The 17,837-nt window shown below is 40.7% G+C and overlaps 2 protein-coding genes across 4 annotated transcripts in view; both read right to left on the reverse strand.

The window, feature by feature from the left end:
• Positions 1-1,702, reverse strand: part of LOC149090717 (uncharacterized) — an 86,350-nt gene extending 84,648 nt beyond the window's left edge. The window contains exon 1 of the mRNA XM_089263093.1: positions 1,688-1,702. The gene's annotated coding sequence lies outside the window, so the exon portion shown is untranslated. The remainder of the gene's footprint in view (positions 1-1,687) is intronic.
• LOC115564439 (uncharacterized) overlaps positions 1-17,837 on the reverse strand; it is a 66,309-nt gene that overhangs the window by 29,946 nt on the left and 18,526 nt on the right. The window contains exon 2 of one of the 3 annotated variants that reach the window (XM_089263091.1): positions 5,479-5,814. The exons of 1 other annotated variant lie outside the window; for it this stretch is intronic. In XM_089263091.1, coding sequence (XP_089119217.1) covers positions 5,479-5,814 — 336 coding nt within the window. Of the gene's footprint in view, positions 1-5,478; positions 5,898-17,837 lie in introns of those variants that run through there. One more of the 3 variants, XM_030388747.2, reaches the window with a different exon arrangement.

The raw sequence follows: 17,837 nt of genomic DNA on the forward strand, positions 1-17,837 counted from the left end.
ATTTGTCCATTTGTTTGCCATTGACTATCACTAGCCATTCGCATAATTGACCTTAATTGAGGGTGATTTAAAGAACGCTTTGCGCTGATGGCGCCTCATTCGTCTAATTAACACTTCTAAGTGCTGTATCTCATTAGCCATCGGTCAGTCAATATTTGCGTTTGTTAACTCACAAGTCCTTCCATTGTCAATTGGCCCAAAGCAAAAGGTTGTGTGTGTGTGTGTGGGAGGGGTATCTATTCAGTGCACACCAGACGCTATTCCTGCATTCTATTGTTGTTATTATTAAATTCTATCCCATGGCTATTTCTGAACTAAGGAACAATGATGATTCCGTTCGGGCAGGTGCCGCCGCACAATGGCAAATGCAGTTGCATATTCGCTTCGACACAACAACAATTGGGCTGCCTTTCAAAGTCACCCCTCTTCCTCCCCTCCACCCGAGGTAATTCTCAAATAATGAGCGCCAAGTAATTAATGGCCAAATACAATGGATTTTCAAATCGAATGGATATGGAGAGCATTTCAACATTTGAGCATTGGCGCTTCGTAATCTAATACGACTTTAAGAGCCTGAAATGTATATACATATATGTATTTATTATACGCCATGGAATATAGTATTGTAAAAATGTATGTGACAGGCGGTGGCATGTGCGGCAGACTCCACAAAGTAAATAATTTTTGATTAGGACGACGGGTAGAGCCGATATAGCCATGTCTATCTGTCCGCATGTCCAATATCTCAGATGATATAAGCATGAGACACGTTACATTGTACATGTGTATTCGTGTATAACAAACACAGTCTCATATTTTTTGCTAGCTTATCCCATTTCTTGTTTATCGATAATAATCGATAAATTTATTTCGTTTTTTTTGGCGTATTGTGAAGACTTTTAGACCCAGAGACTCCCGATTTACTGTGTATATATATTTGAGAAATATAAAGATTTCGTAATGTACAGATTTTGGACACCACGCCCCCTTCGCCACCAATATGTAAGAGAAAAGCCTACTTCAAGTACTGGAGACTTGTGCTTTGAATAATGCACTCATTGTAGTGTCATTACACCATTCTGAGAATTTGATGTAGATAGTCCCACTACAAGACGATTTAGTTAATAAATGCGTTCCCATGGCATAGCCCGTATCGGAGTCCCAGCGCAGTCGCTGCTAGCTGCGCAGTTAGCAGAGCGCGTGCTTTGGGCGTTAATGCCTCGAATATGATGTGATATATGATAAGTGCAATGCAAATGCAAAGTGCAGAGGTCCTAAATGCTGCTGCTGCAGCTCAATTCGATCCGATTTATACCTGCAAATGGCAGCCAGAGACAATAGCATGATGTGCCTCACCCCTCCCGCATCTCATCTCACATGCTCAAGCCGAAGCTCGAAGGAGTTGTGCGCTGATAATGGAAACAAGTGCAGCAGCTGCTCAAATGCCTGGTCTGCGTCATGCAGACAAAAGGAGCCTCAGCTGTAAGCACTCCATATCTTATTATGCATTATAGCAGACCATAACCGTACGTCTCTTAAGTACCCACTGTGCTGCGCTCACATTGAGAGTCTGTTGAACCTCAATTGTGTTGCAGCTCAAGCAGCGAACCTTACCTCGAACCAGCTCAAACTTGTGTTGACAGCTCGCTTGCGTGTCATATTATGCTATCAAGTAATTGCCATATACATATATATATATACAGGCATATACACCTGTCCATATTTAGATGTTGCCTACCGCCAGTTGGACTGCGACTGCAGCTAAGAACTCACATTGGTTCATTTACATTTTTTGGCCCGTGACACTTAATCGCTGAACAAATTGTCTAGGGCGGTCAACAATGCAAGCCACCCTTATAAGTCGACGGCTTAACCGGCTGCCAGGGCTGGGGCTTGTTTATAACTTTGTACGTTGACGCTTTTGTTTGCATGCCGCAACAGATGTCCAGCTGCCGCACAGGTCCGCTCCCTCTGGGCCAGCTGCTTCTTGCGCTGACCTTTTCGGACTGAACGAAAATTTTATTTTGCGGCCAGGTGGAGGCCAAGGAGACGAGGGGGTGGCGCGGGGGAGCAACGAACGACGTACATTGTTTAATTGGTATAAATTAAACAGACGCCACCGTTCAACGAGGCGTTGCCCTTGCGAGGTGTGCGGGGCGTATACGTAATGTGCCCCTTTAATAGCCATGCGGTCGACCTGCTGTCGGCTGTCCACACCCAGCTTAAGTGCTCGGACAGTGCTCACATTGAAGCATCAACATCAAACCCAAATCAAAATAGACGCCGTGAAGGGCAATCAGTTGGTGCACGTAATTCAATTTGTAGTCGAATGTCGAATGGGTCCGGCATGAGCAAATTACCAGATTATTGACCGTAAATCCGATTGGCCAGCGGCCACAGCGGCTGCCCAGCTCCAATATAATTCAACTTGATCGCACCTCAAGTGCGCTAACCGAGCGGAGCTACATATAAATGATAGTTAACCAGCCACAGGACGGAACGTCGACGACCCCCAAGACAAGGACAGGACAACAAACAGAGCAACTGTGCGACGAGTGACTTCATGCTGATGTGAACTTCGAGCCGGTGCTGGTCGAGCATCTCATTTGAGCATTCAGCAATCGTGGAACCTTCGCTGGGTCAGTCAGGCACATAATTGCAAAATAATTAACGCGCATTTCAAGGCGCTGGCACTGCCTGTGGCTGTGGCAACGCATCAAGGATAACGCCGCAAAATCAAAGCGGCATCGTAATGAGTAAAGGCAAAATGCAAAATGCAAAAGGCAAAAGACGAAAGACGAAAGGTGAAAGGGAAGAGCAGAAGTAGAGGCAAAGAAAATCAAATGACTGAGCGATGGCAGCCGCTTGCTGCTGTGTCCTGCAACAAGGCAATCGGGTCTAACAGGCCGTGCCATGCCCTGGCAGCCCAGCCAAGGCACAATTCCTCAGTCGGCGCGCATAACCCGTTCAATTAGCGAGCTTCACTGCAAAGACGCCCTCTGAGTGCAGCCTGGCGGCAGTCACCTGCATATAATTAATTGCATTGCCGCTGACCTTGGCTGTGAATCGTCTGTGACGCGACTGTGACTCGACTGTGATTCCCCTGTGACTTGGCTGCTAAGCTCTGCCGTGCTGCGCGCTCTAATTGATATATCACGTATACGCCAGCGCAGCCAATTGGTATTTGCCAGGTCGAACTGTCGCCCGGACTAGATTAATCTATAAATAGCAGCTGCTAAGTGTCGGACCAAATTCGATTTACAATATCATTGCACAAGCCAACAGCTCGAAGGACAAGCTGACATCGGACATCTGTTCCCTGGCCACTTGATTTATGATTGCAAGAGAGACTGGCAGACCTATAAAACTCGATTGCTTTTCAATTGAAATGATTTCTCAGTTGAGTATTTTCTTTAAACCGGTGCAGCATTTGTAAATTGCATGTAGCTCAGCTTGGCAAGGTTTTCTGAGCTGAAGTAGAATCAAATTGCAATGCTTCTGGTTGGGCATGAATCGTGTTTTTGATATGTGAGCTTAAGAAGGGCAAGTCTATGTAAGCCTGAGTCGGTTACTGTGGACTACGAGAGAGATCTTCGCCTGCTGAAGCTCTGCTTGGTCTATTATAGCAGGTTCTCTACTCTCCTAAATAAATAATAAATCTATTTACCTTGGGCTCTAACAAATTGAGCTCAGCAACTAGAGGTAAAGCCAGTCAAGTTTGCTTTCTCATTCGACTGGCAGAGGTGTCCAGCTCAAACATCTGGCAGCTTGCAGCGGCGCTGCTAATGCGGCTAAGCTCAAAGAGCGCACTTCAAACTCAACCGAGTGGCAGGCAGAGGTTTTGCTGCATCAGCAGCAGCTGCTTCATTATCGCCAGCACCGGCAGCTCGAGCACAACACTTGCCATAATTACTTAATTTGCTTTGCTCCAATCGGGGCCAGGCAGCCGAGTCGAGAGTGAAATGTTTTTTGCATTGCAAACGTCTCTTGACGTTGAGGCCATTGTTTCGTCCACGTCTTACGCACTCCAGTCGCCATTTGAGCAGCGTTTCGAGAGCGGTGCTGTTGGCATATACCACTCCTCACCACTCAAGCTGTGCTGCCCCACTTGACAGCCCACGCAACACATTGTTTCGCTTATGAAATATGCAACAAGTTGTGCGCTAATCAGCTGTCCGCCTCAACAGTGCCGCGACTTGGCCCGTTTGTTATCGGTCTATTCATTTTGCACTCTCTTTGAGCCCAGTGGTCCTTGACATTTGATATGCTATTAAAGCATCCATTCTACGGCACATCGCATCACTTGTCAGTGCCAAGAGACTCTTCGCTTGCTAAGATACACTTGCTCCTGCTAAGGGCTAACCACTTCACTAAGCAGAGCTTTAACTTTGCTACGGACATGTTTTTAGCAGTTATCGATAAATATGATATCCATATCAGTGCACTCAGTAATGGGCAATTCCATTGATATATCTCTACTTTTAGGTTGAGTGTGATCTATTTATCGCATATGGCAGAATAGACAGCCCAACTGCATTTGAAGCTCATCCCTAAGTTATCGATAACTGTGTTGAGACATTTTCTGATTCCTAACATAATACAATTTGAGTCGGCGTCTAAAAAAATAGAATATCAATAACTATTAAAGCATCGCTTCTATCTACAATAATTCTATGGACTTCGATAACAAAATTATGATCTATATGTCATTTTATGGCCACAGCTTAATTCATTGATAATTCTCTTTACCCTTAAGTAGTAACAAAACATACAGAGCTATAAACCTAGGGACGTCTTTCACATTAGGATTCGATAAAAACAATATCGATAAATATTGTATTGTATTGAAGAACCTCTTCTACTAAATTCAATCTAAGCTAGGGGTCGTATGAGCCCGTATGCAATGTGACACAAGTGAGAGCTATAGTTATATAGCTATCGATAAATGTGTCAAAGAGTAATTTTATCGATATATATCATTCTATAGTACATTTTTGCACTAAGGTCTTTATATATGATACGTTAACAATCTGCAGCTAGATTTCTCTGACTTAATCTTAAGCTCTTCAGTAATTTCCCATTTATAGAATGAATCAATATTATATGTTTTAAATATGAATTGAATAGGATAAAAAACAACGTGATTATTGCATTGAGCCTCGGTGCTTATGCAAGTGAATGAATGCATAATTGGTTTAATTGATTTAAATTAACACAACATTTCGGTCAATGTCAATGCGAGCATGTGTATGTGTGTGTGCGTGGCATAATTAAAGGTATAATACAGCATATTCAAGACCGCAAGCCGAACGGTTAACGATTGGCCGAGCTGCCTCTAGCCAGGGCCGGCCTAATGACGCATTAAGTACTCGCATCAAGTATACGCCCCGCGGCACTCACACACTCTATGTGTGCGTGTGTGTGTGTGTGTCTGTCTCTGTGTTTAGTGGGAGCATTGCTTTAATGAATAACTACTACCTGTGTCCATTTGTCGGCTCCGTCTCGGCCAACAGGTCGTGCAGCAGCAACTCCTCGCTGTGATAGCTGGCCGACCTATTGAGGGTCTCCCGCTCGGCGACAGCATCGGGATTCAGCTGGGCATTCGCCATGGCCAGCAGGTCTTTTGAATGGCACGGTAATATTGGATGTTGTTGTTGTTGTTGTTGTTGTTGTTGATGTTGGTATTCGTGCTGGCGCTGCTGTTGTTGCTGCTGCTGCTGTGATGTTGCGAGAGATTTTGAGCTGACACTGCCGCCAACGGGCAATAAGTCCATAAAATGTTTAAGGCGGCGTAATCTCCAATTGTTGTTGCCTCTGTTGTTGTTGTTGTCGTTGTTGTTGTTGCATATCATATTTTGTTGTAGATTTGAGCCAGTGGCCATAAAACATCATCATCAACAGCAGCAGCAGGAGCAGCGGTAGCAGCAGGAGATGGGATGCGTTGCAGCAGGAACACAAATTACACACAATTATGTATGAAAGAGTGTGAGCGGATATGTGTGTGTGTGTGGGTGTGTGTGTGCGGATGTGTATTGAAGTGTGTGTTTGTTAGTTAAAAACCAACAATTGCTCGCCTTGTATGCATTGTTATACGTATGTATGTATGTATGTATGTATGTATGTGTGTGTACGCTTGTACATATATACATTGAACATACAATATATATGTATGTATATAATATATGTAGATATACTTATATGTATGTGTATGCATGCACATTTCACTTGCACGTTTTGCTTATTGGATTTCATCGCTTAGCTTTTATTACCCACCCAACACCCCCAACCCTAATGCACGAAAGAGCCCAAAAAAAAAAAACACGGTTGAACGTTGCAATCGAGCGTAACCGACTGCAGAATACTCACTCAGATTCGATTTGACACATTCCCCAACTGGCATATGTATGTATTTGCCACGCCCCTGGTAAGCGAGCGCATCAGGAAAATATTGACACATCATTATTCTAGGGTATTCATGGGCTTATACTCAAATTATCAACGAACGGACAGGCGGACAGACATAGCAAAACCAATATACTCAATACACATTCGTGAATGAGTATTAAAATGTAATTTAGTATTTGTTGTTCCCAAAAAGTATACAATATACATATATATATGCATATATATACATATGTGTTTGCTTCTGTACAATATAGCTGAAACGTTTTTATTTCATTTTGCTGAACTCGATTTTGTTTGTTTGTTTGTTTGTTATTTTTGTTGCTTTGTTTTGCATTTAGTTGACAGGCAAAATGTAACTGTTTTTATGGTGTTTTCTTAATGCGCCATAAAATGGAAACTTTTCGCGAAGTGGCTTTTGGGCTGGTTTTCATCAGTTATATGTTACACTCTCTGCTTCGGCTCTTCTTTATCAGCCCTTCTGCCCGGCACGCAAATATTTCCATTTTAATTTTGGTTTTTATGTTTTCTGTTTTCTGTTTTTTGTTGTTGTTGTTGTTGTTTTTTTTTTCTGTTTACATTTACAAAGTTATTTCTCGGCTTTTGTTAAGATTCAAGTTGCAAAACGCATGCGATTCGGGTTGCTGGATGCTGGGATGTGGTGTGGGCCTAATGAAATTGTGGGTCTCTGGTTAAACATTAAAAAACATTGGGTAGTATGGGTATACACATAGGTGTTATGTGGGGCTCTCCCACCTTGTGTAGCTAAATAGTATGTCGCATGCTCCCCAGCAATGGCCACACAATCGTTTCACACTCTTATACAACATTGTTGTTATGCTAGTATTCAGCGAGCACAGTTATACAGTTCAGTGTGTTGGATAGAAGCCATAGACATGCCTTCTGTACAAAGTATGTCCCTAACTATATGACAACTCGCTGAGTCCATCTGGCTGTCAGCCCGTCAAATATACCTTATATAATACAATATTTTGCTGTACAATGTTTATGTTCTATATGTAACACATATTCTATTCCGTGAAATAGTTCAATTTATATGTATTTACATACATATATATTATTAATCTGAGCAACAATCGTTCGATAACCCATAGACAACGATAGATCTTAAGTGTAAGAGATGCAAAAATCGCAATCGTATATAAAATCAATTGAAACTAAATTCCTAAATAATAAATATTATTATATTACATTTAATATACACTTAAATGTAATCAATCTCTGACTTGCTTACATTTCTCATTAAAAATTATTTAAATAGTAAAAAGAAAGTTTAGAAGAACAGCAGGGAGAGAAGGATATGTCATAGAAATCGTGAACATTTACAGGGTATTGCAGAGTCGAGCAGTCGCCGCTCTATTGCTCATACTTAACTTTGTGGGCATATCTTTGGAATTAGCAAAAGTTCGAAGAAAGAAACTTTTCGGAATTCAGCAACTTAACTTCAGATTTGACGTTACTTTGAAGTTGATAATATTTTAATTATTTGTTGTTCGCAAAGCCAGTCCTAGCATTAGCAGTAATAATTCATATAGTATATGTATATATGAATATTTAATATGTATGTATGTATGTATATGTATACACGATTTAGTCTGCTTATTGAATCATGTTTACACGCCAGCAATTGTGGCTATTCTCAGAATATCGCTGCTATTGTTGTCATTCTTGTTGTTGTTGTTGTTGTTGTTCGTGAAGTTTTGAGCAATTTTTCATTTATTTGTGCGAGGCTTTTGAATTGTTCATGTGTGCTTCCTGCTACAAGGACAATTGTCTGATATCTGTGAGTGGGTGTTCGTCTGCCGTTGTATATATACGTGTATGTCTATGTGTGTGTGTGTGTGTGTGTGTGGGCGCATGTATACGTGCGCCGCTGTTGTTGTTATCTGGATGTTATTATTTTTATAATACCCTTGCCAAGGATGCTCTCAATTTGTCACACAGGGAATCGTATTTAAGGCTCGTCCCTCTCTCTCACTCTCTCTCTCTCACTCTTTTTCTCTCTATATCTGTAAGATAGATTTGTCGAATACAAATATAGAATAATATTATATATGCTGCAGCTGCAGCCAGTCATAAAGCTCGACTCATCCACCATATACATATGTGGGCAGATACATAGATGGATGTGTGTGCGTGCAGGAGAGCATTTAATATTCGGCAAGTCGGCGTTATAGATAAGCCCTTGTTTTTATTGTAATTTAATGAGTTTTTTGCCCGGGGATGCAGGCCAAAACTCAGCTCGCAGCTGAGCAAAACCAACAAAAAAACTGATTAAGAGACTGATTGCTGCCAGTTGGCAAAGTGTGTGTGTGTGTGTGTATGTGTGCGTGCACACGTATGTGCTCTCATGTGGGCGGACGAACTCATCCGAAAGTCGGGCAGCCAGCGACATCTGCCTGGCAGCTCAGCTGTCACAGAGGCGTCTTAATCAGCATCGTGTTCAGCCCCGCCTGGCCACATACAGCGCCCAGCAATGAATTTATATCGATGTGCCAGCGGCCAAATGGGCAAATCAAGTGCTAAACTTTGTTGCAGCTTCTTCTTCGATATTGTATTTAGCAGCTCACGCCGAAACTAAAATTTTTGGCAAGAGATTGAAGTAAAATAAGCGGCGCCACCTGGCGGCCACAGTGAATCGTAACTAAGGATCGTAAGGATCGCACTTAACATAACTTGCTTTGAAAATCGAGCGACAAATATCGAATATGAATTCATTTCGTTAAAATGAATATAATATATAATATATAATATATACTATATACTATATAATATATAATGTATAATATATAACATATGTAATATATAATATATATAATAAATAATATATATATCAAATATACAAACAGGTCAATCGATGCTCAGCATAAAAATGGCATAAATGCTCCAGATTCAGAGGGAAATTCCCTTAAATAGAATCTATCCAATATGATATATATAGTACAAACTAATATCAATAAGCTTGTTAAGCTCATAAACTATGTCAAATGGTTTCAGAATATATGATAGATGCTACTTAGATAGTTAATTTTGTAAATATACATACATATATGTATAGAAATAAGAAAAACTTGAGTTCGTGCCTCAGATATAACTTCATTTAAGTTTAGGGCCAACACATACTAATCAGTCAATAGGTATATACAATATATATTTCTATATATATACATATATATATAAATGTCACTTTGATTATTAATAAATCAAATGGGAGCCCTGCCAAAATGGAAGTAAGTTGTCAGAAACGTGGCTGTCATGTCAAAGTTGTTAGCAATGAAGTCTCTGGCGACATGTTGCACGCACACACAAACAGTGAAAGAGAAATGGATAGCACAAGGATGAACGAGAGAGAGAGAGAAAGAGAGAGAGAGAGAGAGAGAGAGTGAGGGGAGAGAGTGGAGGTAGGGTCGTACGCACACTCGTTAGTCACCTAGCCTATGCAATCCCTCATATATTTGCTGACATTAATGTCAATTTCCCAGCAAAATTAGAGAGAGAAAGTTTTTCCTGCTAAGCTAGAGCTTACTGTACTCGTACCTCTACACACACACACACACACACATACACACACACAGATGTCCACACACAGCAGCCGACATCAGTACGTGTATACATTATAACCATAGTAATGGCTGTACATGATAAATGAAGTATCTTATTTCTAAGTTACATGTGAGCAACCGGATTACCCAAGCAGGGGAACATATAGCTGTGTAATATATGTATGTGCAACGCACCCATCCAAAAAAATTCATCTGCCATTCCATATCGAAATACTGAAAACTTCTTAATTAACAACTCAGAGTGCTTCACTCCACTCCAAATGCTGCTGCTCGACTACGCGATTCCCTGAACCCTATCGAAGAACTGATATGCCAACTATTCTAGGCTTCTTTTATGCATACACCCACACACACCAGCACGCGCTCTGCCAACTGCGCAGTTGACGCAGCGACTGCGACTGCGGGCTATATTATTATAACTTATTTGCTGAATAAATCCTTTTAGAGATGGACTTTCTGACTCAAACTTTCAGAGTACGATAATGGTGTTCATGTGTGTAGATATCTTTGCCAAACTAAAGGTTTAATAATATGTGATATAGTATACACATTAGAGACTCTAGCTTTAAAGATGTAGAAGCCACAATTTCATAGCCTAATCATTATTATTCGACAGACGCCTTCTTCTGGCTGTTAAGCATACCATTTTACCCCGATTGCCAATTTTCAATGAGTACAGGGTATTATCAAAACAGAGCACAGAAAAATTGAATCAGTCCAAACAAGCGTTGCTTATGCAATGAAAAGCTGCTGGCCTTCCACTTGGAGGCCATACAAAAAATGTTTTCTGAAACGCTAGCCAGCGCTCGGTAATAGTTGGCAATTTATGTTATATTAGCTTTTTCTATTGCGAATTTAATTAAGTCGGTGGAAATTGAAAGGCTTTCGGCGGGGCTAACGTAAATTTCAGCAAAATTATTTTTAGTTTGCATTGCTAGTAGAAGAATTCAACAGATGAATTTAGCTTAAATAAAATGAAATATTGTATGAAATTTATAACTACAAAATATGTATGTTTACTAAAGTACAATGATATATAAACTTAAATACTTTCTAGCACAATAAGATATAAATTTAATTTTCTCTTTCTCAATTTAAGTAATTTGCGATATGTACCATTAAGAAAAATATATATTATATTATTATCTTCAGCAATTATTAAAAGAAATACATATATTACATTTTTTCTCAATTTTTATTTTTATTTTATTTATTTTTTTTTTTGTATGACTAAAAAGGTCGCAAAATATAATTTAAAATATGATAATAAATACATTTAAAAATTTTTTTGAATGATAAATTTTTATTAATAAATCAATAAAATATATAATAATACAATTCGAGAAATTAGACAAAACATGCAAATTAAAAAAAAAAAAAAAAAAAAAAAAAAAAAAAAAAAAAAAAACATAAATTTTTTTTGAATATTAAGCATTGATAAATAATTTTATTTAAAATTGTGTCAATGTTTATTGATTTATAAAAAAATACAAAACTGCTTTCTTATATTAATTTTTGTAAATTAATTTTCTTGAAAAAAAAATACACAAAAATTTCTAAATAAAATAATATAAAAAAGTAAAATTATTTTGTAATTTCTTTTCTACTATAATCTAAAATTTTGCTTCAAGAAATCGTCAACGAAAGAGTCAATTTCATCATTTAAAAAACTATTCAAAACGTACAAATTTAGTTTCAAGTCTTGTACCAATATTTGTAATTAATATGTAAGGACTACATTTTCGTAGTCTTTCAAGTTGCGTCACAAAATAAACTCTATCAATTCCTGAATGTGACACAAATTTGTAGATTTTCAGCAATTGATTTGGCATTGATGCCGATTGAGTTCTGAGTAAAATACGTTTTGCAGTTGGTTGGAGAATTGATGGGACAGTGTGGAATTTTTGTGGCAAGTAGCAAGTGGTTTATTTTAATTATGTAAGCCAGGCAGAAGGCCGGAACCGGGAGGAAGGAGACAGGAGGCAGGAGGCAGGAGTATGGGCAAATATGCCGTAAGGCAGTCGAACAGTCGAGCAGCTGCCACGACAGAGCTGGATACTTCTTTGATTTGCGTTGCTTTGCTCAGTTTGTCGGCAACTTTTGTGCGAGCGAGAGATGCAGGCGACGGAGAAGGCAACGCAACACGCACACAGGAAATGGAACTTGAGTCAAATTAGCAAACATTTTGGCAAATATTTGTAGGCAAAGTCTCCCTCGACTGCCTCGACAGACAGAGCCACGAAGCCGCTTGCCAATTGGCCAAACGCAGCGATCAAATGAGCCGCAAATGTGTACACAAGTGTATCAAGTTGTAAGCGAGTGTGTATGAGTGTGTGTGTGTGTGAAGACAAAGTTTTTCCTGGGTTAGGCTAAGCAGCTGCCACAATGAATTCGACAACAATTTTGTGCACACAACATTGCTCATGCGACTCGTTGGCTGCTGTGGTTACATAACACACACACATCACCCACACACAAACACACACACACCCACACACACCCACACACACATACACACACAGTAGAGAGAGTTAGCCGCAAAAATATTTAATAGTATTAATAAAGTTAACATTTATTATTCACCGCATGCAATTCAACAAATTCCGTTTGGCTTATTTTGCAATTGCCGTCGATAGGCAGCCATGACTGCCCCCGCCCCCCGCCCCTCTTCTTTTTAGGCGCGCTCGGTAAACAGCTTAGAGGTCGCTTAGGCCAAGCAGCGTGCCTGGGCAGCGCTTGGCTTAGCCAACAGGCGCAGCATTTGAAAAAAACATCAAGTATCCGCCGTGTGTGTCTATCTCTATTTGTGTGTGCGTGTGTGTGTGTGTGTGTGTGTGTGTGTGTGTGCGTGTTGGTGTGTGTATGTTTGAGTACGCTAAGTGTGTGTACTTTGAACTTTTCACTTTTCATACAAATTCGTTAGCTATGGCTCTTTGCATAACTGTGAGTGTGAATGTGTGTGCGTTAGTGTGTGTGTGTGTGTGTGTGTGTGTGTGAGTGTGTTTGTGTGTGCAGCGGAAGTATGTTTGCTTTACGTTTTGTTCTGTGTGTCCTTAACCAAAAACAAGTGGAACGTTGCAATAGGGTATGACTGACTGACGGCATACTCATTCACGGCCCAAACCAAATTTCTTTTCCACTTAGCCACGCCCCCAATTGGCATATAGACATATTTAGATTTATTATTTTTGTGCCAATCCATAGAGAATGTCAGCAATAGTTTAGGGCTTTTAGCCATCAAATAGATGCAGCATTACCCAATTTGCCACGCCCTCAATGGGCCATATCTCATTGAGTTTGGGCTATCAATCAGAGTATATATTCCAAATTTCATGTATCTAGCAGTACGCCTGACATGATTCCTGAGCTACAGAAAATGCAATTATCCGATGTGCCACGCCCTTAGTGGGCGGCTGCAATGGCGGCTAAGTGGTTTGCATTCAGATTGACAGGCGGACGGAGAGACATTCATCGAAAAGGACATGGCACACAACCAATATACTCATTTCACTTTCCTAAAGGAGCATAGAGAGAAGGTAAGTCGACTAAAGTATACCCTGTTCTACAAGTGCACAGACGGAATAGATTAGACTATGGCCTGTTTGGCTATGCGATACATCGAACCCTCGATTCGATATAGAACTAACTTTAAACACTCGCTGCCGCTGGGATCTGCCGTTACTGCAAAGTTTTGACCAGCAGTTAGCCAGTTTATGGCTACAGGATATACAACATATCAAGAGAGAAATAAAAGCAAGCAACGTGGCTATAAATAAAGGAGCGCAGCGTGCCTGCTGCTCGACCAATTCTCTTTGGGATTTGAGCTTTAACTGTCTCAGTGTGTGTGTGTGTGTGTGTGTGTGTGTGCCATGTTGATGCCATTTTAGTTAGCGCTTTGTATTTTTTTCGTGATTTTCTGTTTTGTTGTTGTTTTTGGCCAGGCGAAAACGAAATTAACTTGGCCAATGGCTACGACAGCTGCCTCATATCATTTATTGCTGGCGAACCTCTAAAGCAAGGCCATTAGCTCAACTTTCCAAAAGCACAATTTTAGTTAATTACAAGCGAACCATGCTCAGCAGATCCAGCTGAGATGGCCCAGTACACCTGGCCATCTGAAAGAAGTTTTCGCCTTGCCAACTTACAGCCAAACAGAATATCAGAGGAAAAAGTTTAGTAGCTGTATTCGAATTGCATTTTCTTATGCTTCTATATGAAAACTGTCAACAACTCGAGTAAGCCTATTAACAGCTAAGCCGATTTACCTAGAAGATAACAGAAACTTGCAGTGGGCGCACTCTGATTGCTGAGCTGCAGGCTGACTTGGGGCGGCCTTTGCATTGAGTCGTTGCAATCCGTTTTTAACGAGCGACTTGGTTAATTTTTAACAATGCCGCGCCGCACCAATAGATGGCGCCACTTGGCTGCCTGGCAACCAATTAGCCGGGGCCCAGGTCGAGATGTCAGCGATGTCAGCGATGTCAGGCATCTTGCCTGCGCCTGGCTAATATGGTAAGCGGTGTGCAGGTCTTGGTATTGATTTTATAACCGTTGACCCAAATTGAAGACGGATACAAAAACAAAACCTATAACAGCTACACACTCACACACATACATGCACGTGGAGGCACGCGACTGCAGTAAATCGGCTTCATGCATAATTCAAGTGCACCTCGAAGTCAGGCTAGAGTTTTGCGCGCTTTGTCGCTTGTCGCTGATGCAGTCGAATTCGTTCTATGATTTCCATGGCAGCGCTCGTATCTTTGATCTCTGCTGAAATGGGCTTATCCACTTAAATGTTGGTTATTTGCTTTGCAAACGCAAATGGCGTAAAGACGGCTTACAGCCGTATTATCATACATGCATTAATAATATATGCGCCCTGTATGTGTGTGTGGGTGTGCGCACAGATACACACGCTTGCGCTATCGAGTGTTATTAACGTTTTATGTTTGCATTTGCTTCATATGTTTCATATTGCACATACGCAACGTGTGCCAAGCTGTGAGCGTGTCACTGTTTATTGAGTTCCCCACACGCCACGCCCCACGCCCCATGCCCGCCTCAATGTCCAGTTAACGACGCGCTCACGCAATATTATGACACTGTTGACAGCCGGTTAGCAACTCACTTACTCTTGGCCATATTTTGGCCAAAAGGATTGCAGCTCCGGCCATAGTCGAATAGAGGAAAAAAAAATAGAAGAAGAGATATGCGCAACAATGACCACAGAGTACAATGAAGTCCTGTGCGTCGGTGTCGGGCCATAAAATTAAGCAACGTAAAGGCCCATTTAATGACTGCGTACTAAAACTCCAAGTACACCCACACACACACACACACACACACACGCACACGCACAAAATGTGAGCAATAAAAGGGAATCTAGTCATTCAGTAGCAACGCATGGATATTGTCAAAATTAATAAAAATATATAATAAACGCTTAGCTAAAAGCCTTTAACAGATTTCTGTGAAGTAACAGAACGTGGAATGTTAACACAATGTTAAATGCTTAGTTGATTTATATTTTTTGTATGCAAGAATTGAATAAACAATTATTCAAAAAACAATAAAATATATATGACAATAGAATATATAAATAAATATAAATAAATTACGGCAAACCTGAAATAAAGCTTTACTCTCGTTAAAGAATCAAATTGCTCTGGAATGTGGTAAATTGGAATCATTTTAATGCAGTTAACTGTTCAGTATTGTATGAAAACTCCGTAGCATGCCCCAACTTTTCGACTTTAGAACTCTTGGATTTCATAGTGTGTATAAATATAGAGAATTGCATGCAGTTATTTCGGCTGTCAGCATATCAATCATGGAGGCACTTAAGCACTCGTCTAACTGCCGCTGGGGCTTGTTTGCCTTCATCTCGTTGGAAGTGGTTGATATGCGATGCTGATTCAATAACCAACTGGCCCGAGTAGTTTTGACATGGATGCGAATCGCATAAAATCTAGATAAAACGAACAGGAAGAGCTCGGCGCCGTGAGATTGGGTGTTGCTAACCTGTTTAGAAGCCTGTGTCGATTTAGTTCGTAATATGCAACTGTCTCAATTGACTGCATGACTAATGATTGACTGATTGAATTACTGAATGACTGATTGACTTAGAGAAGGGTCTAACTATATGACTAGCAGCCCAGCAAAGTGAATGATGGACTAAGTGACTGATGTACTGGTTGCTAGACTGAGTGATTGACTGATTGAATGACTGAAAAATAGACTAAGTGTACGACTGACTGGGCTACTTATAAAATGACTGAAAGAATGGGTGATTGTCCAACTCATGGATAAAGTATATTATAAATACAGACAAGCATGGACGAACTGATTGAGTGATTGACTAAGTGATTGAGCATTATTAACTAAAGGCTAACAGACTAAGTGTATGATTGACTAACTGAATAATTTACCGATTGATGGACTGACTAGGTGTATGTTTGACTCATTGAATGATAAGTTGAGTGATTGACCAACTATCATATAAAAAGTGTATGATTGATTAAGTAACTAATTACAGGCAGACGAATGATTGACTGTTTGACTAATTTAGGGATAACCCAGGTGATTGACTGATTGAATGAATTACAAACTTTCAGATAAAGAAGTGTGGGATTGACTAAATACCTACTCTGATTGTAAATGATGACTGAATGATTGAAGAATGGACTAAATGTATGATTGACTAATTGAGTGATGAGCTGAATGATTGATTAAATGACCAACTGTCAGTTAAACCAGTATATGATTGACTTTACTTACTCTTTGACTATCTGTTGGTTGACTAATTGAGTGATAGCCCAAGCGATTAACTGATTGAGTCAATGAATAACTTTCAGATAAATAAGTGTATGATTGACAAAGGCTACTATAACTACTGACGGACTGAATGATTGACTAACGAATGGACACACTGACTGATTGGCTAAAGTATGTGATGGACTGACTGACTGTCAAACTGAATTCATGCTATAAATGGAATGGAATAATGATTGACAGCTCATTAACTTACTCATTAGACCATTTAACGACTGAGAAACTGCGTCAATCGCCGCAGATTGACTGACTAATACATAGTTAAATCAAATACGAAAAGTGAGTCAAAATAATGCCAATTATGGGTACATTGGGATACAGGTATATTGTGAGCTGTCGCCGCCAGCTTGTACATGGATATGGATAGGAAAAAACATCCATTGTCAATCAGTTTTAATAAGGACAGGTTATACGTATAAGAACTTTCACTGCCACACGGAGACACTCAGTTGTGGCCTTGGCGAAATAAAAAGCGCATTATGGCGCCCGTCAGCGCCTGCCACGCCCTCCAGCCGCAACAGCGTCCTGTCACTCGACGATGAAACTTGAATGCGCTTAAGCCAATTTAAGCATTTGCACGGCACGCAGCCACTTGAAGGCGACGCTGGGTCTGAGAATTCACGCTACGACTGCGACGCTGACTGCGACGCTGACTGCGACGCTGACTGCGATGCTGACTGCGACGCTGACTGCGGTTGCGATTGTGGGTGTTTGAGGTTTGATGTTTGGTGTGAGCCGTGCTTTGGTCTGGAAATGTCGCTATGCTGCCACTTGTTGTTGTTGCCAGGCATTTGGGATGCCATGAAATATGCAACAACAACAAACAAGAACGCCCACGCCGTGTGGCGTGCAGTGCAAACAGAGCGAGCAGCATGCACGCCCAGCTGAAGTGGGACTTGCCAGATGTGTTTATTTACATGCAGGCGCCAGCAGGCAAACGAGAGCAGCTACAAGATCCCACAGCCACACAGAGGCACGCCCACTCGCACACATGGCGACATTGAAAATGCAACTGGC

The sequence above is a fragment of the Drosophila navojoa genome, chromosome X (assembly GCF_054131105.1).
Source record: "Drosophila navojoa isolate 15081-1374.11 chromosome X, UAZ_NAV_1.0, whole genome shotgun sequence".
In the NCBI taxonomy this organism is placed as follows: Eukaryota; Metazoa; Arthropoda; class Insecta; order Diptera; family Drosophilidae; genus Drosophila; species Drosophila navojoa.